Genomic DNA, 22708 nt, shown 5'->3' with positions numbered 1-22708 from the left:
GTCTGCGCCTTCCATGTGGGCAAATGGGTCATGGTGTTAATTCCAACTAAATTCTGGGGGGAAAAAAAAAATCAGAGTAGGGATCGAGAGTACTGAAAAAACTGACATCAGTCCACAGGACCAAAAGGAACATCCCTGTGTGTTACAATGCCTGCTGTGACAAGCTTCCCATGCACTGTGCTGCCAAAGAAATGAGCACACTGCCCAGCCATCCAGCTTCATTTCCTTCTGGTACCCTCTCCTATTTACACATGATCTTGCCAAGCCTTGCTAGGCCCAAACAATCCTGCTGAAAGAATAGGGATAAACAAGGGATCTCAACCTACTGAACACGCTCCAACACGCTCAATAAATACATGGTTTGGAGGGCTTTTTCCTTTCTTGGTTGCTCACCACAAGTTAAGGACAGCCAGAGGCTGAGGGACCAGAGGGGATTTTTCAGGTGTTTCTCTCCAGTTTGTGAAGCAGGAAGGGAAAGAAGGGAATGAACCTGGCTGATGGACTGCACAGGACGATTTGTTCCTGGATGTTTCTTTCTAAAATGGCTTTGAGTCATACTACAGAGTAGCATGCCCTGCTGGCTGAGCCCGGGTGGTGCCTTCCATGACAGCACCTTTCTACTGAGGAAATGCTGAGGGAGTCGGGCTCTTCCAGCTCGGAGAGAGACATCGGCGCGGCCTTCGGTGAGCTCAGCACACCGGGCGACGGGCAGCACCGCCCCAGGGCCGCGCCGCTGTGCGGGATGGAGAGCAGCGCACAGCGCTGTGGGAGCTGTAGTCCCGCCAGCCCCAGCCGCCATCTTGGAGCCGTCAGAACACCGCCCCCGCCGCGCTCCCCGGCCGCCATCTTGGGTCGGGGGCGAAGCCGCCCTCGTGAGGCGGCGGCGGGGATCGGCGGGGCGGAGAGTTTGTGTTTTGTAGCAGTGAAAGCGATACTTTTATTTAGAATTGAGAGAGCTGAGGGCACCTCACCTGGTGGTGCCTGTGAGGTTCTGGCTTCTCTCTGTGGGTGCTGTGAAGCATTTGCCTCACATCTGTTCAATGTCAAGCTTAGATTAATAAAGGCCTTTGGTTGTCCCACCCCCGGAGGTATCTCCTGAAGGCCCTTCCGTGCTTTGTTCGTTTTGTTTTGTAACGTGTGGATTTATTTTGCAGCAATCCAAAGAGATCCTTCCTTTTTCACCCTCGCAGTTGTGCCCAAAGAAGCCAGGCCGTGCCCCACATCCATAGGGCTGCTCAATTGCTCTGCAAACAGCCCTGCTAATAAGCTTTCTTTCAAGCATATGCTCATGTGTCAACACTTCTGCTTTGTCAGAAGCTTAAAAATGGAAACAGTGTTCTCTTTAAGAAAACAGGACCCAAATAAGGAGATGATGGAGTGGCGAGGATTCCTCTAGTGAGTCTGTTCCAGCTCATTCCTTACAACGGCTGCGTGTGAAAGATAGAGGCCCACAGATCTGGGTTTTGTCCAGGGGTCTCCAGGTTTAAAGCTCCCTACAGCCACTTCAGCTCAGTTTCCCTGTGACTCGGCTGGGCACGGCTTCTTTCTCTGCCCCCAAAACATAAAGCTTTTCTCTTCAGAACAATTTTGGTTGCGTGACAAAGGCAGCCTGTCCTTTAGCGAAAATGGAAGCCATCAAGAAAAAGATGCAGATGTTGAAGCTGGACAAGGAGAATGCGATTGATAGAGCAGAGCAGGCTGAGACGGATAAGAAGGCAGCTGAGGACAAATGCAAGCAGGCAAGTAGAAATGAAATCACAGATTGTGCACGTGCTGTGGAGATGAGTGCAGTGAAGTGCTGTGCTGCACTCTGATTTGGGAGGAAAAATCTGAACTTGAGTTTCCCGTTGATCTGTTTGGAATCTTTTGCCTTTTTATGATGTTAGACTCGTACAGCCACTGCTGGGTATGAATAACCTTCCATCTTTGCAAGAGTAGCACTAGCTACTGATCTTTAAGCCTATTTTGTCTGAGTTTTCTTAAATCATACATAATTGCTTTCATTTTCTTTTGCTTGTGAAAAGACGTTAAAAACTTAAAATCAAAGCTGTAGATTGAACACCTGTAGGAACAGAGTTAATGCTGCCTGATGTTAATTGAGCCTCTCCTAGAAGTGAATTAATGAAGCTCTGCTGCCTTGTCTGTGGTCCTGCGGTGCCCTTGGAGGTGCCTGCTGCCACTCACCAGTAGTTGTGCTGTGCTGGTGGTTTGTCAGCAATGATCAGAAATACCTTAATTTGAAGGCCCTACTTTTAATTGAATTATACTGATAGCATTTGCGTATCCTCTTACTTTTTGTTGTTCTTCACTCTGGGTACCTACCTCAATTCTTAGCTGTAATACTTTCAGAATGATCTTTGAATGTTCTTTCACCATGTTCCAATTTATTACAGAGCTTATAAAAAGAAATGCTCATGCCTTTTTATATTCGCTAAATGTGTTTCTTTCTGCTGCCTCTTCCAGACTGCCATGTGCATTGTTATTTGGCCAATTCAGTCCAATCTTTGGGTGATAGATTCAACTTTTCATTGGCCATCCATGTAGCTAAAGCCCCGCGAGAGAAATCGTTTCCTAAAGGCTCAACTGCCGCCTCTTTCCTGCCCCTCCCCAGCTCTCAGGAAGCGCCTCTTGGTCGCACTCAGAGCTGCTCCAGGCTCCTGGTGTAACAGCCCCAGCAGAAGGGTCTGCAGAGCCCATAGTGGTGATGGAATGCTCAGCCCTGCTTTGCTTGTAGTGAGCAACAGTGACTTCCTACAGACTGAACAGCACGGCTTTGGGAACTGTTAATTACGAGGGTAATCAGCAATAAAAAGCCAAAAAGAGAAAATAAGGCTTTGATCTTCTCTGGATTGTCCCCAGTTTTCCACCTCTTATTGTTTTTAACACAGACACACACACCCTGGTAGAGATTTTAATGTCATACACAAAGGAAGCATTGCTTCCTCCTGCTTGCTGTCCCCTACTGAAGCATCCAGGAGAGCGTGTTCAGTTCACACTGTGGTTCCTCTAAATGAAAGTACAGCAATATCACAGTGTTGAAGAACAGCTCTCAGCCAGGAATGCTGGTAAAGCTGTCCTCAGTGCTAGAATGAAGAACATACTGAAGCAAACTGTTTCGAGTGAGCTGTTTGGACGGTCTAAATTTAGGTGAAAGCGGAGTCAAATGGTTAAATCAGTTTTCTCTACAGACTGAACTGCTTTGTATTGCAAATGGCAGCGGGAGCAGATGGGCTGCAGGCACAGCCTTATCAGCAGCAGCTCCTGATAATGCAAATTCCTCGGGAGTGTGAGGCATTTGTCATTAACCGTTCTGCCCGCAAGTTATAAATAGTTCTGTGTGGTGCACAGTATGGATTTATATGGTGTGGGATGGAGGGCACCTCGTTGGCCGGGTTGGAGCCGGGATGGTGGAGGTCGGGGCTGTTTGGGGCCGTCTGACCCTGTGCACAGCAGTGGGCACAGCAGCACTTGGTGTCTGTGAGGAGCAGCAGGAAGGGCCGCTCCTCTGAGAGCTGAACCGCAATCAGTTTCCTAACGGGTCGTGAGTAATTCTGTCACACTGATTTCAGGGACAGAACGTTAAAACGTTGTAAAATACGCTGCAGAACTGCAGGATGTTGTGGAGTCCAAAACAGAAATGAAGTGTAAAGCGGACGATGCCAAGTTCTGTATTGAGCCACATCCTGTGCTCAGTGACAGCGGATGCTGCTGTACGGACAGTCTGGTTTTAATCATCTGCCCTGGGATCCGCTGCCAGGCTCTGACACTGCAGGCCACGGGTCCACTGTGACTCCACTGTATGAAAATGAACAGGGAGAAGTTTTCCAGCCACATCCCAGTGGCGCCATGTCCAAAGTCCTTTCTTGTTTTCTCTTGAAAGGTGGAGGACGAGCTGGTGGCCCTGCAGAAGAAGCTGAAAGGAACTGAGGATGAGCTGGATAAATACTCCGAGGCTCTGAAAGATGCCCAGGAAAAGCTGGAGCAGGCTGAAAAGAAGGCCACGGATGTATGTACCCACAGCGGGCTGTGCCCCCTGCCGTGTGTGCGCGGTGCGGGGCCGGTGTGAATCACTGAGCGTTGTTTGTTGCAGTGCTTCGGGCAGGGGATGGGGAAGCGGTGCGAAGTGTCAGGTATGTCAGTATGTCAGTATGTCGGTGTGTCGGTGCTGCCCGCTGTGCTGCCCGCTCCGCACCCCGCGCTGCTGGGCGCTGCTGGGCGCTGCTGGGCGCTGCTGGGCGCTGCTGGGCGGGGAGGGACGGAGCCCTGGAGCAGACACGAGCCGTGCTCTATAGCGCACACCGCGCCGATGTCCCGGGGCCCCGCTTGGCGCACGGCTCCGCTCGGCGCAGTGCTACATCGCACCGCACCGCACCGCACCGCACCGCTCCGCTCCCCCCGGCCCGGAGCTGCCGGGCCCGGTTCGGTTCGTCCCGCTCCATCCCGGGCCCACACGTGGCTCGGACCGGCCGCTCCGGTACCGGGGCTCGCTGCGGGGCCGTTCCTGTCCTCGGGCGGCCGGGGCTCCCGCGCGCCGCTCCTCCGCTGACGTCACCACCCCACCTCCCGCCGCGTGACGTCATCGGCCCATTGAAAGGCGCGGGGCCGCGCGCCGCCACGTGCAGCACCGCGCGCCCTGCCCGCCGCGCCCATGGCCGCGCCGAGCTCCCTGGAAGCGGTGAAGAGGAAGATCCAATGCCTGCAGCAGCAGGCGGACGAGGCAGAGGATCGCGCCCAGGTCCTGCAGCGGGAGCTGGACCTGGAACGGGACCTGCGGGAGAAAGTGAGACCGCCGGCCGCCCGCTCGCCTCTCTCGGTCGCTCTCTGCGGGCTGCCCCGCTCCTTCCTTCCTGTCTCCTGCTCTCTCTCTGGCTGCGCCCGGTCCGCCCCGCACCTCCCCGCGCTCCGCTCTGCACCGCGGGCACCGCGCCGGGCTGGGGCTGCGGGCGGGGCGGCTGCTCGCCGGGATAAAGCGCTGCATGACAACGGGCGGGGAGGTCCCGCCCTGGCGCCGCGCCGCTGGCTCAGCCACAGCTGGGAAATGTCCGAACTGCTGGAAAATAACTTTTCCCTCCCGGTTTTCCCAGAGAAATGGGAGCTCTCCAGCAGCCTGCCGCTCTCCCGGGGCCGGACAGCTGGTTTCGTTTAGGTCTGTGTGCGATCGGCCTGCCCGGCATCTTCCTGCTGTTTTATCGCATGTCAGCGAGTTAGTTTTACCGTATAAGGAGCGCGGGCTGCGGCAGAGGTGGGGCCGGGCGGCTCCCGCGGGGCCGGGATCGCGGTCAGTGAGAGCGGCCCGGCCGGAGCGAGGAAGTGGCAGCGCTGCAGACCAGATGCCAGAGTGCTGCGATGCCTTGTGTTAAAGCCAGTAAGTTCAACACGGAGCCGAGCAGAGGCCGGGCGGCTCGGGACCGGAGTCGGCCGTCAGCTTCCAGCCGGGTCGGCCGCTGAGCTCCTCCCTACGTCTGTCCGAGGGGGAGCCGCTTCCTCGGGCTGAGGAGCGGTTGGTGACCGCAGGGAGCTGCTGCACCACGGGAGTCAGCACAGCCTTAACGGCGAGTGCTGTCGTGGGACCCGCAGCCCCCAGCAGCTTTCCGAGAAGGACGGCGCTCTTAGGACGTGCTCAGGGTTAGGGAGACACACACAGTAATTAGCTGAGCAGTCCTGGCCATATTAAAGTACGGCTTTTCAGAAGAGAAGCGATTAAAGGAGCTGTATCTTCGTACCCACGATGTATTTATGAACACTCATTTGTTTGCACTGTGCATGGGCAAACATCTCCCCATTCGTTACGTAGTGATTTTGGAACGAGCAGTTTAGTGCTGCTTGGCATTCTGAATAATGCATGCCTCGTTCAGAACAGTTTGCTGCACAGTTCCTGAAGTAGCACAGGAAGTGATGGAAAAGGAAAGAATTGCTTTTCAGAACCTATTTAGTTTTGCCCAGTTTCTGTTACAAAGCAGAGCACCTCGCATCACCCTGCTGAGCAAAAGGGCTGCATGTGCTGCTCATTGTGCAGGGTTGGTGTCATCACAGTCTGTGATGGAACCAAGAGTTTACAGCAAAACACAAAAGTTTTGGAACAAGCCATTATGTTTAAGTTTGAATTCTACAGGTAGAAGTGTTGGCTTTAATCAGCGCTCAGTCCTTTGTTATGTGCCAGGAATGAGGAGTACCACCAAAAAAAAGAAGGGGGAAGCACTGCTGTGTACCTTGACATTCCTGAGATGCCATTGCTTTAAACAAACAAAAAGCAGGGAGAGAGGAAAAGGGTTTCAGAGCCGCTGTGCTGCAGTGGGGGGAGCTGTGGGGCTCAGCTGCACTGCTGTGTCTGCAGGCGGAAGGCGAGGTGGCGGCGCTCAACAGGCGCATCCAGCTGGTGGAAGAGGAGCTGGACCGGGCCCAGGAGCGGTTGGCCACAGCACTGCAGAAACTGGAGGAGGCTGAAAAAGCAGCGGATGAGAGTGAGAGGTAACCTGCCCTTTGGGCTCCTCTTCCATTCACTCTTCATGTCTCATTTTGTGTAAAGAATAAAATCAAATGTACGCAGAATATTGCGGCAACTACGTGTGTTAATGTGCGTTACAGAGACGGAATCTGAGATGCCCTTTTTTTTCTTTTAAAACTACTTTGAGTAATTCTGTCAGCTTTGAAGAATGTGAGGGTGGTTGTAATGGGGCCTTTTTTGGTTACAAATATTGAATTCCACTTTGGGGCTTTTGATACAAAATTGCTCAAATGTTTCTATGGTTAGCATAATTGCTTTGGTTTCTGCAGAGGAATGAAAGTTATTGAGAACAGAGCGATGAAAGATGAAGAAAAAATGGAAATTCAGGAAATGCAGCTGAAGGAGGCCAAGCACATCGCTGAGGAGGCTGACCGCAAATACGAGGAGGTGAGGAATGCGTAAAAGAGGGAGCTGATACAAGCTATGGGAGAGCCAAGAGCAACGGTGTTGTTCCACACTGTAATCATTTCCTGCATGTTTTTCACGCTGTGATGGTACGACTTTAGAACGTTCCCAAAAAGGTGTCATTTTAATTGTGACTTTGGCAGCATTGTAGGTATTTAATTCTATGAAGGGTGTAACATCTGTGCACCAACGTTCCACTGCGGCCCATCGCTCAGAGGGAAAGCTCAGGGCAGGGCTGCAGGTCGGCGCCCGGTGACTGCTGTGCTCTCTTCTCAGGTTGCCCGCAAGTTGGTGATTCTGGAGGGAGAGCTGGAAAGAGCTGAAGAGCGAGCAGAGGTGTCCGAAGTGTAAGTAGCTTCACACAGCTGGGGGACTCGGGTGGGCCTTAAAACATTGCATGGGGAAAATCCACTCATAGGGAAGCACGTGCTGTGCCTGGCAGTGGCTTTGTGCCCCATGCACCCAAATTCACGCCTTCAAACTTTTTACGATATCTTTTTAGACTTCTTGAAAGCAAAATTAAGCCCCAGCAGTGGTGACTTCTACTATTTTATTTTATTTTTTTTCCCTATAGGAAATGTAGTGACCTCGAAGAGGAGTTGAAGAATGTCACAAACAATCTGAAGTCTTTGGAAGCTCAGTCTGAAAAGGTTGGTTCTTTCAGTAACAGATTTCAGTACGGGATGGGCACAAAGTCAAAACCCGTAATTGAAGTGCACAGAAATACTGCAGAAATAAAAAGAAATTAAGAGGGGTGTCCTGCCTTCCTGTTCCAAGAGCCCATTGATAGTGCTAAGCAGTTTCTCTTTGCACATTCAGCTGTTTTGTGCTGCATGAGAAAATAAAGTCTAAGTTGATGCACAAAGTTATTTGGACATCACCATCGGAGTGATGGTACCCAAATCAGTCTGAGGTGTCTCAGGGAAGAGAGAACAAAGTGTGGGCAGCTGTTGTAGAAAGGAAAGCAGTTGTAAATAAATCCTGTTTCCATAAACATCCATTGCTGTCACAAGTGCCCTTCAGCAGTGTGTTTTGTTTCCACAGTACTCGGAAAAGGAAGATAAGTATGAAGAAGAAATCAAGATTCTTTCTGACAAGCTCAAAGAAGTGAGTCCGTCCCTCCCCACGCTGCTTTTTGGCGGTGTTTTTTAACAGCACTCAGTTATTCTATTTAATATTCCTAGGCTGAAACTCGTGCTGAGTTTGCTGAGAGAACGGTTGCCAAACTGGAAAAGTCCATTGATGATCTGGAAGGTACGAAATTACACATTCCTTTTCAAATGGGTTTTGTATTCTGCTGGGGAAGGACAGCCAGGTGCCGGCTGTCCGGCCGGGCCGTGCAGGGCTGGTGCTGCCTCATGGCCAGGGAAGAATTGCTCTGGAAGGGGTTCTCTATCAAATCCTTGTGAACAATGAACTTTTGTTGGGCCAGCTCACAAGCTTAGAATTGTAAGACCCATTTCAATCAGTAACAAAGTCGTGATGCTCTTTAGCCCGATGGCTGAGAGATAACTGAGATCTGTAGATGAAATGTCTGACGTGGCAGCTGCCCATATTTCTGTATTTCTGCTTCCGCACTGCTGCTCCATCATAGCTCTGTTTTCTTTTGTATCACCCTCCAACTGCTCTGGTTGCTGCCTTCTGCCTGTCCTCGTGCCCTCTGCTGTCCGCCTCTCCCCCTGCGCTGTTCTCTGCGCCTCTGCCTGGTAGATGAGCTGTACGCTCAGAAGCTGAAGTACAAAGCAATCAGCGAGGAGCTGGACCACGCGCTCAATGACATGACCTCCCTGTAGTCTGCACCTCTCGGTGCTCCGTTTGCTGTATCTCTTATGCTCTTCTTGCCTGTAATTCCTTCTGTGCTAAAAGCGATCCATCCTTCAGCCTGCTCTGTAAGAACTGCGCTCAATAAAGATCAGATGCCTTTACCTGTCCGCTTTGGGGCTTTGTTTCCTTATCAGTACTGACGCTGTAAGTACCACTCGGTGCTCAGCGGGGGGCGCCGGGCAGCTCCGAAAAACCGGAGCAACCGCAAACCCGACAGCGCTGTTGTTTCCGGCGCATCGGGCGGTGTTTGTACGGCACAGCAGCGCAGCACTGTCCGCTTTACGCCTTTTTTTTGCTCCCTTCCTCCAGACAAACTCGCTCAAGCGAAGGAGGAGAACCTGGGGCTGCACCAGACGCTGGACCAGACACTAAACGAACTGAACTGTATATGACCCGGGGAACGCCGCGGCCGGAAGACGAAACCCGCCCACATCGCGTCACCGCTGCGCTCTGCCGCCGCTCGTCCCGGTTCCGCTCGTCCCGGTTCCGCTCATCCCGGACGTGGCGTCGCGCATTAAACGTGTTACACGTGTTCCGCCATTCCCGCCGCTCCGCTCCTTGCGCCGCGCCGCCTCTCGGTGACGTCACGAGCCGACAGGCCACGTGACGCTGCCCGCGCGCCCCGTCCCCTCCCTCCGGCTTCTACTCGCGCGGAGACGGGCGCCTTCCGCTCGCGGCCGAAAGTGACGTTGCGCCGGGAGCGCGCGGCCAATCGCGGTGCCGCTTACGTCGCGAGCGGAGTCCAATGGCGCGGCGGCTCGAGGCCCCGCCCACCGGGTCGGCGGTGACGTAGCGCTCCGCTCGGCCAATCGGCGCGCTGCGCACCGTGATGGGCGGCGGGCGCGGCCTGTGAGGCGGCGCGGGGGGCGGGCGGTGCCGCAGGGGCGGCGCCCGGGAACATGGCGAAGACGTACGACTACCTGTTCAAGCTGCTGCTCATCGGCGACTCGGGCGTGGGGAAGACGTGCGCGCTGTTCCGCTTCTCCGAGGATGCGTTCAACGCCACCTTCATCTCCACCATCGGTGCGCGGGGCGGGCGGGGCTGCACACAGCGCGGGGGGCGCTGTGGGACGGGACGGGGCTGTGCCGTGCCGTGCCGCGCCGTGGTGCCGTCGGGCCGTGCGGTGCCGTAGTGCAGTGCAGTGTGGTGCTGTCTGTGTGGCGGTGCTGTCTGTGTGGCGGTGCTGTCTGTGTGGCGGTGCTGTCTGTGTGGCGGTGCTGTCTGTGTGGCGGTGCTGTCGGTCGGTGCGGTGCTGTCTGTGTGGCGGTGCTGTCGGTCGGTGCGTTGCGGGCCTTGTCGCTGCGCTCGGTTCGGGTCCGATCCCGCGGGGCGCTGCGGGCGCTGAGCCGCGGTTCCGTCCCGGCCGTGGGGACGCTGTGCGGCACAGTCTGGTCGGGGGGAAGCGCAGGGAAAAGCGTTGGTTTGTCCTCTGTAGAAGTTAAATGTAATGAGTTGTTTGTCGTTGCAGGCATTGACTTTAAGATCAGGACTATAGAACTCGATGGCAAGAGGATCAAGCTGCAGATATGGTGAGGCTCGTTGATGCAGTCGGTGCTGCAGCGCAGTGCTGTTACTTTGTGTGCAGTTGTGCTCTTCAGCGGTATCATTAAACTAAAGCAGTTTTAGTGCACGTGAAGACCAACGTGTGACATGAATGTCTGACAGCATTAAGGTGGGAGGTGTGTGACCCCTCGTTCCATCTGTTGCAGGGACACTGCTGGGCAGGAGCGATTCCGCACCATCACGACGGCGTACTACAGGGGAGCCATGGTAGGAGCGCGGCGCAGGGCGGTTCGGCTCCCAGCAGAGCAGTATCAGAGCAACCTGCAGTGCTACAGGCACAGCTGCCTGGACTTGGCTGAGCGCCGGCGCTGTGCTGGGTGCTGGGAGGGCCCGGGGCAGACGGCTGCAGTGACTCACTGAGCTCACACCCCATCATTGCATCTGGCAACACGCGCTGACGTTCCGGGTTGTGCTGAAACAGCTCTTCTTTATCAGTCCTTAAGGCACTCCTTTCTGTTACAGACAGGTTTAACTGTTGCATATATGATCATAGCCAAAACAAGTATCTCTCCTTCCTCCTCAGGGCATTATGTTGGTCTATGACATCACCAATGAAAAGTCTTTTGAAAATATTCGGAACTGGGTCAGGAATATTGAAGAGGTAACTTCTCTTTACTTGACATTCAAGGTGCTGTTTCTCCCTCCAAAAGCAGTTGGAAATTAAATGCTTCAGAAACGCTTCTTTCAAATTTAGAGTGGGTAGAAAATAGATTAAATGAAAATCGGGGAATGCTGTGGGTAAAGAATTTGCAGTGTGTGCTTTTGATTTGGTTTTCCTGGCACAGAGCTGATGGTTCGCAGGGCACTCACAGAGCAGTCAGTGCCTGCAGTGCAGTGCTGGGATCAGGTGCTGTGCAGGAGCTCAGAAACCTACAGAGTGCTCGGCACCCATGTATCCATTTGAAGTTCATGATGGAAACCTCGTCATTTGGCAGTATTTGTAAGACATAAACACAGTCCTTTCTTTCCTCTGTTCCTATCTCAGCATGCCTCTCCAGATGTTGAAAAAATGATCCTTGGGAACAAATGTGATGCAAATGACAAAAGACAAGTTTCTAGAGAGCAGGGGGAGAAGGTAAGTGTCACGGGCTGCGCCCCGTCCTGCTGTGCCCAGATGCTGAAGGTGAAGGCAGTACGTAGAAGTCAGTGCTCCCTGGGGTGATCAGTGTCTGCAGAGCCTGCTGAGCTCCTTCCTGCCAGCACTGATGCAAAGTGCAGTTGCTGCCTGAGCAGAAGCAGTCTGTGCTGCAGTGTAACAGCAGCGCTCATCATTGTGTGTGCCTCCTCAGTGGAACTTCTGAGTGCAGCTACTGAACGCTTCCCAAGCTGTAGCTGCAGTCCAACAAAAAGATGAGTCTGTTCAGAATGCAGCTGGGTTACCTGGTTGAGATGTTAGATGCGGAGTAACTGAGTTCTCAGCCAAAGAAAGAAAATCATTTAGGAATGGCTGTTTTTGTCATACACAGGTAGGCAGGGTTGTTGTTTCTGGCATTGGATGTCAGTTAAAGTAGAGAATGTACTTTTATGTACCACAGACGTTACAGAACTGACAAGGTATCTGTTAGAAATAGATGTATGTATTTAAAGACAAAGGAGCAGACAAAAATGTGTGTTTTGTTCTATAAAAAAGAAGAACAAAGTCCAGTAAGAACAGATGCTGATAGCAATGCAGCTCAGTTCCTGGTTTGTGGAGGAGATCCTGCGCTGTCTATTATGTTTATGGCTGTTCCTGCAGCCACCCGACTAACACAGAACCTGCTTTTGTTCAGCTTGCAGCGAGTTTTGGAATTAAATTCATGGAGACCAGTGCAAAAGCAAATATAAACATAGAGAATGTAAGTACTGCGACCTTTCTCTTGTATTTATTGTCTTATAACGCGTGAAGATAAGCTGTAAGAACAGTTGCCCATCCTGACTGAGTGCAGAACTCAACTGCTGATACTTCATATGGGCTGTTACAGTCAGAAGGGCAGATTATTGTTAAGCAAAGCTGTTAAGATTGTGTTTTATTAACTGTATTTCTTATTACAGGCATTTTTCACTCTTGCCAGAGACATCAAAGCAAAAATGGACAAGAAGTTGGTAAGTGACTTCTACTTAGGCTAAGCTTTGTTTAAATGGAGGATTAACACCAAGAGCTGCATCGCAGCAAATGGTCTCCTGTGGTCTCTGCCTGGAATGCACTGAAGGTCACAGAGATTTGTTTTTAGGTTCAGAGCTGTGTTCTTCTCACAGCATGGAAACCATTGGGTCTGTGTTTCAGGATTCAGCTGCAGTTGTTGTTCTCTGAACAGTTTTCCTGTGTGTTGTTTAGAAAGTCATGTGAGTGGTAGAGGGGAGCTGCTTTGCGGTATTTCTTGCTCCTGCAGTCTGGAGAAGTGAACTATATAAGTTTTGAGCGTCTGCTTCATACTCTGTTGGCTTCATTTCATGAAGAAAATCAGATCGTTTCTACTTTACTGGTACCCTGAAGTATGCAGCACAAACCAAACATATCCTGCAGTTTTTCTGGCCTTTGCTGTCTTTGGTTTGATGGAAAGGAGAGCCGGCTCTGTACTTGTTGGTCAAAGGCAGAAGTAGGATGTGCTGCTCTCTGACTTTTCACAGAGGCTGATGCAATTGAAGTCTTAAAGAAATGAGTGAAAGCTCCTGCCAATTTTTAGTAATGCTTTTTGTATGATTACAGATTTGATTCGACAGAATGTATAGATGAAGTATAGGCAGTAGAAGCTGTAAAGTATAAATAAGTAACTGAAATTCTTTGCATCTTCAGGAAGGCAATAGCCCGCAGGGCAGCAACCAGGGAGTCAAAATCACACCAGACCAGCAAAAGAAAAGCAGCTTTTTCCGATGTGTTCTTCTGTGAGGGACACAGCCTTAATCTGAGCGCCTGCTCAGCCCAACTGGACTGTGCCTGTTCTGAGTGAGACTTCTCTGTCTGTGGACTCGAGCGTTTCCAGCATACCTTGTCACTCTGTGACCATCTGAATAAGAAATTGTTTATTTTAGTAATTGTCTGACTCTTCAATTTTGGAGATGAAACAAGTTTATTTTTGTCAGATTGCCACTGGGCGGGCAGACGTTTTGTGTAGCAGAGGGAGTACAGATTGAACATGACCTGTAGGAGCAGCTCTGCTGGCAGGCTTCAATCTTACTGTTTGTATCTGTAACGTATCCAAATTAGAAAGATTAAGTTAAAATCAGAAACTGAAATGCCAATATTAATAAAGTACAGGTACATGTACTTGATACATGCACGTATCTGTGTTGGGATGCATATGAAGCAGTTGCATCAAAACAACCAATAAATGCACTTATGTAGGCAGTACAGGCTGCGCCTTCTCAGAAGGTAAAAGGAAGCTTTTTACAGATCACCTCTTTGCTACTACAGAAACAATTCTCTGATCTGCTCTTCTTACTCAGCTGTGTTGTAGACAATCCATGAGTACAACAGGAGCTTAAAAAACATCCCAAGGAATCTCTATTTTTTTAGGAGAAGCCAGGTGTGCTGTAGGTGTGATGGTTCCTCACTGCCAGGAATTCCATTCTCTGTTCCAGCTGACCAGACTTAATTAAATGGTCCACACATCTGGCAGGAGAGCTGCAGATGTTCTGCACTCTGTTTTAATGCAGCTCACAGGGATACGAGTCCAACACTGCACATCCCAGGGAACAGCTTTTCCTTCTCTGGTTGAAAATGGCTCCCGATCTGTCCTGATGTAGTAGCAAGTTATAAATTGTGACAAGGAGATGTATTGCACTGCTTCCAGTTGTGTGTCCTTATGCACACTTGCTCACATATGCAAATAAACGTTGCACATACGAACACTTTCTGAAAACAACATTTTAAAGCTGAGATTTGCCTTGCTGCCATGCATTGATCATTTCAGATTTCAAGCAGCAGCAAACCTGTTAATAGCATGCATCAATGCAAATGATGTTTAGTCCTCAGTGGAAATATTTATTCTTATAAACACAGTCTATTACATTCCATTGTATAAAATGTAACGGCCTAGTAAAGCACCTAGGTAACTAATTGCTCTCATTTGAGAGGCTGTAAGCCTGACTAATTAGATTAATAAAAGGAGCCAGTAAGAGCAATCTACTTAGAAGTCTGCTGTCAGTAATTGGAGTTCTGGTATATATAACCCAAATGAACATATCAGCTGTGTCCTGCAACTCACTGGAATTGTTAACGTGCTGCTTTGTTTACATTGAAAACTGCACTTAAGGATAAAATTAAAGCTCACTTTAAAGATAATGAATTTACTTACCAGTTTTGTTTTCTTCAATTTTCTGGTAATCTGTCTTGGCCTCAGAGGAGCACTCCAAAGTGTTACTGGAGTCAGTTATAAATCAGAGAGATTTTTAAACTTACCTGCAGCGTACAACTGAGCTCAACAGGAATACTGCCTGCTTTTCTAAAAGAACAAAGGAAATTGTGCTGTGTAAGTTACTGGCTTAAAAATGCATTCAAAATGCCATCAACTTTTTTCTTTTTAATAGCTAGCAGATTAAAATGAGCTCTGTTCGTTATTAAATCTATCTGTGAAACCTTCCTCTAAGCAGAACCTTGTATTGTTTGCTTTGTTTGCTTGTGGCTTTTTAGCGTGAGGACTTGGTGACAGTGCACCATAGGAAATGACACACAGACATATTGGTAGGATAAAATCACTTCAGAGGCACTGAAGAACCTTCTCGTGCTCCAAAGGATAGTTCCTACAGAGCTGTAGACCAGACAAGCAATGCTGCTAGCTTGAGATAAGAATGGGGCTTTTTTAGCAAAGGAAAAAAAGACTGCTCTGAGGACTTACCGGTGTGGAGTTGGGGAGGTGCTTAAGGAATGGTCTAATGCTGTTCTCCTGCACAAATCAGATCTGCTTCATCTTTTGCTTTTGGCTTAGTGGTACATGTGGATTGTGTCACATCCAATCACCTCCTTTAATGTAGCCAGATGTTGCAGCCAGAGTTACTTCAGGAAGTGACTGGGAAAATCATTGGTTAGTCTGCCCTGGTGTCACAGGGCTGTCCGCCGTGACAGTGGCTCATGCCCATCGACAGCATCTAAATTGTTTGTCTTGAGATAGGAAAGAAATACCATATTGACTTACAAACCAAATCATCTTTAAGCCTCCATCTGCTAAATCTGATGTTACTCTTTTGCATTAAAAGCTAACTCCTTGTCTGTGAACGTGTTTGTTTTTGGGTTGTTGCCCATATCAATATAATATAACTTTCAGCATGATTTCCTTTTCTGAGCTGATTGGTTTTGCTCAGTGAACAGCTGTGATATTGCCCAATCTCAGGAAGGTTTGTGCAGTTACTGTGACCTGCAGTCATCTCCGTACTCCTATAGTATGCAGACTCTTTGCAGAAATTGAATCAGTGTAAACAGTAGGAAAGCTAAAATGCAAATATAGGACAGGGAAAGCTTAAAGACACCGCAGTTGCATGTCTGTGTGGCTACGTGCTGCCAAGTACTGACAACAAATATGGAATAAATACAGCATGTAGTTGATGCTTCCATCGCATAATTTAATTATTGTGTCACTGAATATAGGAGTGCATTTATATGTAAGCTTTCCTTAACTAAGGCAGAACAAATCTGAAGTTGGATACAGAAGTTATAAAACAGGAATTTAAGTGGATCTGAAAAGCTGAGAATGTGCTTGCCACACATTTTCTATGTCTAAATACCACTAAAATGCCAGGTAATCGTTTAACACTTGGTTTGTAGAGAAACAAACCCATTTTTGAGCATGTTCTCAAATTCCTTTAATGAGGATCATAGAATTCTGTGGTTGACCTTATTTTTGAGGCTGGTTGCAGTATGCTGGGTAGGTTTCACCCTTTCGGGTGCTGAGCTGTCAGCTGATTTGTCAGTGTGTGGTGGAAGTGCTGTTTCAGTGCTGACATTGTCCAGTTCCTGTGCTGATGGGCACCTCTCACGTTCCACAACATCAGAGCCTCATGCTACCATCTGACTTTCAGCCTCAGATTTATAAATCCTATGGATTATTGTAAGTCTCATTACTGCTGCTGGAAATTATTTGGTCTCCTTTCGTGTGGGATAGTAATCATCTTACTGACAACTGTAAAGGGTTTTACTGTTGTGGTGGTTTGGCTGATGCTCACGCTCAAAAGCTGCTGGGATTTCTTGTTTTCTTGGATAAGAAATGGATGGAGGTTATGCTGGAGAGGAAGTGGACAAATGACTGCTGAAAGAATGGTCTCCAATTCTGCTAGAAAGTCATGGGGGTTGGGAAAGAATGATGACTAACTTGTGTCTTCGTTTATAGATGAAATAAAGATCTGTTCAATTGAACAGTAATGGTAACGTGCAGCTTGATTATTTCAGGCTGCCTTATTCTTTGACCCACTTCTTTCACTGATGCTTGGAGTTTTTGTCTTCTGTAGCTGATCAAAGTGCAGCAGGCTGCTCTCCAGCCTCTGCAGGAATCGTGCTCTAAGCTGAGCGTGAGTTGGGACTCATGATTTCGTTCTGAGGGGATCTTTCCATATCCCAATATTTTAATAAGCAACTGTAAACTGTGTTTAGAAGGACCACTTTTGGCTGCCACCTTTCCCACATTACCACTGCTTTCTTAAACACTTCTCATTGATTTTGATGTTTGTATAAAAGACAGAACTGTTGTTTATTACAGTATGTATGTTTTTACTCTGTACAGGACCCTGAGCACTGCATAAATAAACTTCTTATAAAGAGAACTTTAAAAATTGAGTTTGTCAGTCCTGTTCATCATTAATATATACAGATCCTTTTGTAGAAAACAGTGTATTGCCAAACACAGGGAAGAGTGCCAAGAACATGGGATAGGATCTGCTTTTATTGTTTAAACTGACTTGTCACTGTAAATTCTGAATAAATCTTCCCTTTATCCATCTTAAAACCTGTATCGGGCTTCTGTGGCACATTAGGATTGACTGAATCATTTGTTAAGGCTGTTAAAAGACACTGGAGGAGTTGGTTACACAATTTAGATTAACATCATGTTTTTGAACCTAATTTTGAAGTAGATGTCATTCTCTGGACCTCAGAACTTCAGCTGAGCACGTTCTCAGTGTGTGTTTTCCAAGAAAAACCAAGTTCTATAGGCAGCAGCATGTTTTCCTAAACCTAGAGCTAGCTTTGTCTCAGAGGAAAAGAGTAGTTCAGTAGGAACAGTACAGAAATTCTACATGCAGTGTGAGTCTATAACAGTGTGGGCTTTTTAATGGATATGGGCTATTTTCATAGGGTCTTTGTTTAAGCAGCTGTAATTTCATACAACCCCCACCTGGTGGTACCTGAACTTAAAAAATCGTGTATTTTCCCCCATACCACTGCCCCAGTGAGGGAAGGGGGTGGGAATAGACAATTTTATTGAAACACACCTTTTGTGAAATCACAGGGAAAATTCAATAAGGATGAACTGTTCCTTTTAAAGAGGTAAATAAGAGTTCTCTGGTTCCATTTCCAGAAACTGTTCAAGAAGAAGCGCTTTCATCTTTGTTTTGCTAGGTTCAGATTCGAATGTGAAATGTGCTGTTAAAAAAGGAAGCAAAGGTCACTCATGTATCAATTTACTCCATTCAAAGTGATTCATTATAATTAAACCTAAAACTGTAGTTTAAGTTGGAAACTATTTTTCAAATCACCTGCAAAAAATTGTTACATTAAATAAATACAAGATGTGGAATGCTGTTTTATGTAAGACATGCATCAGAAAGCATGCTTGGACTATGTTATTCACTGAATGAGCTGATCTCAGATATTTATCAACAGACCCTGAGTGCTAGTATTAACTGTTTCAGTTGCCAGGAGTTCTAGTGGTGTAAAAAGGACACAGGAGGTTCAAAAAGCAGTAATGAAATACAAGCCTCCATGCTTTCACATGCATGTGTTTTCCCTGTCTTTGCGATGGGCAACTCTACCAAAACTGCTGGGGAAGAGTGGAGATCTGTAACCACTGAGCAGCCAAAGTGTGTGTTGTGATAGAGCAACTGGGTGTTATAAACTGAAAGCAAATATTACCTGAGGAAATCTGGAGCACGAATTATCATATGCTGAAAGTCCTCCAATGAAAGCTTTCCATCGTTGTCCAGATCAGCTTCATAAATCACCTTATCACATGCAAGGTTCACTTCTTCTGGGGTGAGTTCATTACGGGTTAATTTGTTAACAGTTTTCTCCAAGTCTGATTTGCATATGTAATCATCATTGTTAAAATCTGACAGAAGAAACAGAAAGAATTCAAAGTGAGAAAAAAACAGTGCTTTACATGGCTGGCTGCCAACACCTAATAGGAAGGGTTTGGTTTCCAGGCTAGTAACGTATTTGCTTTAGAATGTTGAAAAGAGGAAGGAAGTTCTGTGTATTTGTACAAAAAATATAACAACAAAATAAAAACCTTCACCTCGTGTCTCCCTGTCCTACCAAAGGTAACAATGGTAAATAGCGCAGTGGTTAATCATAGCCAAGCCATAATTAAATCGTTTTAGCAAATGAGCACTACTGAGCTAAAGGTACGAGGGAAGATAAGAAGGGTTAAGAGAAGATAAGAGGCCATCGGCTTTGGTGGGGGTTCACTTAAAGACTTTGCTGATTCATCTACTATTTAATTAAAAAGAAAAAGTTGCTTTGTGGGGTTTTGCTTTGTTTCCGTTGGTTGTGGGGTATTTTTGTCTGTTACACTGTCTGGCTTCGGCTGATCCTGAGGAAAGTATCAAAAAATTGCACTGTGAAAAAAGAAAGAAACTTGCCCTTGGAGCAAACTGTTGGAGGAGTGAACTCCCACACAGCCAAACCCAGCCCAGCCCCACTGCCTTGTGGGCAGCCAAATCCCAAAGCAGCTTCTCAGGCAGAACTGTTTCTTAAATGTTTTATCAGTTCTTGAAAGCTGCAGATACTTTCAGGTTTTTAGTAAATCCTAATCCCAAATAAATAAGAGACAACAGGATAATAGGGACCAGAAGTTTCTAGAAGAGTGGGCATTCAACAGAGAGAGAAATGCTGCATTAAAACATACCTAACTAGAAACCATTACAGTCACAAAATGGATTATTTTGCATTCCTATACGCAGCTACAGCTTTTCCTCAGCATTTACTTTTTTTGTTCTTGTTTTTGAGGGTTGTTTTCTGCCTGCGTCACTCACCATAAATTTTAAAAGCATAATAAGCTTTTAAGTCTCTGGGAGCCATCTCACTCAGCACAGAAAACATGTCCAAAAAGTCATCTAAAGTCATATTGCCATCTCCACTCTCTGAGAAAACCTCTGCTATCCGCTGGCGGAATGGATTGTCCTGGGAAACAGAATACAGCACTGAGGGAAGGTCATCTTTATGAGCATTTATTTCAGCGCAGATAAGAAAACTGGTGCACAGTAATTTTTGTTGTATCCCCTTTTTGTCAGCCAAATACCCCTTTTTCTGCTATTATGTTTTTGTCTAATCTCTTCAGCGCAGCTGCTGCCTTCTTTAACCTCTGCGCAATTTCAGGGTGTTTTCAGGAAATCATTAGAAGTTTCCAGAAAGGTTTGACTTTAGTAAGCAAAATTTATTTGTATTTCATCCCCTTAGTAATTAGTACTGGATGAATTATTAAAAATGGTAGATTAAACTGCTCGTGTCACTTGATTCCAGCTGTGCTCCTTGCTCTGTACCTTCAGCTCTGGCATGCTGCCAATGAGCTCATAGGGAAGTGTCACGTTTGGTTTATTGGTGTAGTCGAGTGGGACGAGCTGCGGGGCCAGATCTCGGTATCTGTAGAATAGTCTGAAAGAGAAAGGAAGGCTCATTCAGGGAGCAAGTTATTGAGACCTTTGAGAACAATGTGTTTGCCTTATCTGTTCTTCATACTCTGCATCCTTTACCAGAAGGATGGTATCAGTCCCTAAGTCACATTTATCATACTCTGTAGTAGACATTAGTGGAAGAGGCAACATTAAAAAAGCAACACAGTGTAACTGGTGATAAATACAAAGCCCTCGTGCTTTCAGAACAACTTAACAGGCTTTTATTCACCACAAGTATCTCTTTTTTTTTCCATCACAGCCAGATTCAGGAGACAGAATGTATGCACAGTCATCTGGATGTATTAGTACTTTGTCAGCTTGCAATTTTCTTCATCCCTTTGTGTGTGTGAGGATCCCATTCATAGCTGTCATCAACAAAACAATAGCATAGAATTTTAAAAGGGTTTCTTATCAATAATAAATGTCTTATTCATGACACACTTATGGCTCTGGCCTCTACTTACTACAAGGAGAGGCAGATTTAAATTTCAGTTATTACGGAATCTTTCATTTTTTATCTAATATTTAATTCATACATAGGCATCAAAGCTCTAAATGGGGATATTCAGTACAAAACTGTCATTCATGCTCCATCCTTCAGAGCTATTAGCAAGCAATGCCTGAATTTGAGAGAGTGAAAAGTCTTAGTCCCATAGGACCAGAATACCAAACCTGCCTTTGGCAGATCCTTTGGCCAGGGGTTAAATGGAGTATTTGACGAAGTTCATGAAGGCTTTGAGAAGAATGCAGCTCAGGGTAATCACTGCTAATTATTTACATGAAGGAAATGTGAATCAAATTGGATACAATCATTAATGATTTCTTAAAACAGGCAACATGTCCCGAGGTACAACAGTACATTTTGAAGCACTTGTCCTAAAACAAAGTGAAGGGAACATGGATGTCAGCAGCAAAGTACACACAAAAATATGCCCTGTTACATTTATGGTGTAGAGACTGTTACCTTCACTGAATATTTAAAACCCGGCTTACTTTATGATAGATTGTATAGATAGTTTTTGTACATTAAAAGAAGAAAAAGAAAGAAAGAAAGAAAGAAAGAAAGAAAGAAAGAAAGAAAGAAAGAAAGAAAGAAAGAAAGAAAGAAAGAAAGAAAGAAAGAAAGAAAGAAAGAAAGAAAGAAAGAAAGAAAGAAAGAAAGAAAGAAGCTCAGATTGTCCAATGTATGACTTTCATTTTGTATAAATGCATTTTACAGTTACTTTAAGTGTTCTTCATCTTTCATACAATCTGTTTTGTAGCAGTCTCTGTATTTTGCACACAGAACATACACACAAGACTCACCTCAGAATTTCTTTCCTCGTGAAGAATGTGCAGTCCTATGAAATAAGACATAATTGTAAAGGCAGCTTTTAGCACTCATTGGCCCTGACTCTTCCACTAGTGACTCAAATAGAATGATGCTGTGGCTGAGCACTAACACCCTTTCATTTTGTATATAATTAGGAATACTTTATCACTTTTCTTGATGTAAGAACCAAACTCAAGTGTCTTACTAAAATCTTCACTGTAATTCAATGCTCCTACTTAGTAAGTTTTAAAAAGATTGCTTAAAAAAATAAAAATAAAAACACAACAGCAACACCATTATTCAGTGTTCTGTCTAACAACTCATTTAGTTTGTTTTGTACCTGATATGCATCCAGTTGCTCTGGAGTGAAGATGGTTTGCTTGTTGCCCATTTCTGGCTCTGAACGCTGATTCTTCTCCCATCGTTCTTTCCTCAAAGTCACCTTTATAGGAGGCCTGGATATTCAGATATTAAAAGCTGCAACAATGAGGTTCAGGTAAAGCAGAGGATCAAGTAACCAGCTTCCCTATTCTATGGGCTACAAAGAGCCATAATAGGAGCACTTCATCAAATCTCTAGTCTGGCTACTCACGGCTCCTATCCAGCATCACTCACCTGTCTCTGTGCACACAGAGCCTCATGTTACAGCACTGAGCCACACGACTAATAGCTCCTGGTCTGTGCCTTTGCAGCAGCAGGCAGGGCTCACAGACAGCACATCTTCATTCCTTCATATGGCAAATTACCTGAATAGTGTTGGTAATGCCTTTCCTCGTTAAGAATTGGCGCTGAATGCTCGGAGCTGGTCACAGTGGTGGTCACCACTGATCTTTTTTGTCTCATTTTTCGCTACAACACACACTGCATTGCTCACTAATGTCAGTGTTGGCTTTTCTTGGGGCAATACCTGTAAAGTCCTCTTAGCCCCTCTATCTCTCCATTAACACACATTATCTCTAGTTAATGTCCATTAGTGTGACAAGCATGCATATATACAGGTCCATATGTGGCTTTTACACTGAAAATACAAGCGATTGCATTGTTTATACATGAAAACAGAACCGTGAGTTAAACGTGAAACACAAGGGTAGGGTGTGGAACTAACAGCAGCACCACAGGAGCCGCACAGCTTCACTCACCCTTAAGGTGCCTTAAAACAAGCGGCAGCGATTCAGATTCGGTCGGTTCGGAGTGGAACACTGCGGGGTGGGCTCGAGGTTCGGGTTGTGGCCGGGCACTTCGGGGCCGCTCGGGTTGTAACGGTTTTTACCTCAGCGCCCCGTGGCGGGAACGGCGCTGCCGC

At 47.0% G+C, this 22708-nt stretch overlaps 3 protein-coding genes across 14 annotated transcripts; 2 read left to right on the top strand and 1 right to left on the bottom strand.

Annotated features, from left to right (window-relative positions):
- Positions 1-1420: 1420 nt before the first annotated feature.
- TPM4 (tropomyosin 4) lies at positions 1421-9274 on the top strand. 8 transcript variants are annotated; one of them, XM_085517910.1, is made up of 10 exons: positions 1421-1739; positions 3881-4006; positions 4091-4130; positions 6335-6468; positions 6775-6892; positions 7187-7257; positions 7485-7560; positions 7955-8017; positions 8095-8164; positions 9044-9274. In XM_085517910.1, the coding sequence occupies exons 2-10, from the start codon at positions 3963-3965 to the stop codon at positions 9124-9126; spliced, it is 699 nt and encodes a 232-aa protein (XP_085374036.1). In that variant the 5' UTR covers positions 1421-1739; positions 3881-3962; the 3' UTR covers positions 9127-9274. The 8 variants fall into 8 exon arrangements, with proteins under 8 accessions (XP_085374036.1, XP_085374037.1, XP_015741889.2 ...); XM_085517911.1 differs by lacking the exon at positions 9044-9274 and adding an exon at positions 8621-8835; XM_015886403.3 differs by lacking the exon at positions 4091-4130.
- A 340-nt stretch (positions 9275-9614) lies between these two features.
- RAB8A (RAB8A, member RAS oncogene family) lies at positions 9615-17036 on the top strand. Its single transcript, XM_015886399.3, has 8 exons — positions 9615-9757; positions 10204-10264; positions 10445-10505; positions 10822-10899; positions 11284-11373; positions 12068-12133; positions 12330-12380; positions 13072-17036. The coding sequence occupies exons 1-8, from the start codon at positions 9634-9636 to the stop codon at positions 13162-13164; spliced, it is 624 nt and encodes a 207-aa protein (XP_015741885.2). The 5' UTR covers positions 9615-9633; the 3' UTR covers positions 13165-17036.
- CIB3 (calcium and integrin binding family member 3) lies at positions 13327-22697 on the bottom strand. Of its 5 annotated transcripts, none has more exons than XM_015886395.3 (9): positions 22545-22697; positions 22021-22151; positions 21746-21860; positions 21399-21433; positions 19962-20073; positions 19455-19602; positions 18334-18529; positions 17694-17844; positions 13327-14719 (listed from the first exon to the last, which is right to left on the bottom strand). In XM_015886395.3, exons 2-8 carry the CDS (start codon positions 22044-22046, stop codon positions 17823-17825), a joined length of 654 nt encoding a protein of 217 aa, XP_015741881.1. In that variant the 5' UTR covers positions 22047-22151; positions 22545-22697; the 3' UTR covers positions 13327-14719; positions 17694-17822. The 5 variants fall into 5 exon arrangements, with proteins under 5 accessions (XP_015741881.1, XP_015741884.1, XP_085374040.1 ...); XM_015886398.3 differs by lacking the exon at positions 22021-22151 and adding an exon at positions 15113-15375 and having other exon boundaries at positions 21746-21882; XM_085517914.1 differs by lacking the exon at positions 22021-22151 and adding an exon at positions 15113-15375.
- Positions 22698-22708: the final 11 nt, after the last annotated feature.

The sequence above is a fragment of the Coturnix japonica genome, chromosome 16, assembly GCF_054131305.1.
Source record: "Coturnix japonica strain WE chromosome 16, WE-NBRP24, whole genome shotgun sequence".
Taxonomy (NCBI): Eukaryota; Metazoa; Chordata; class Aves; order Galliformes; family Phasianidae; genus Coturnix; species Coturnix japonica.
This window is presented reverse-complemented; position numbering and strand designations above follow the sequence as displayed.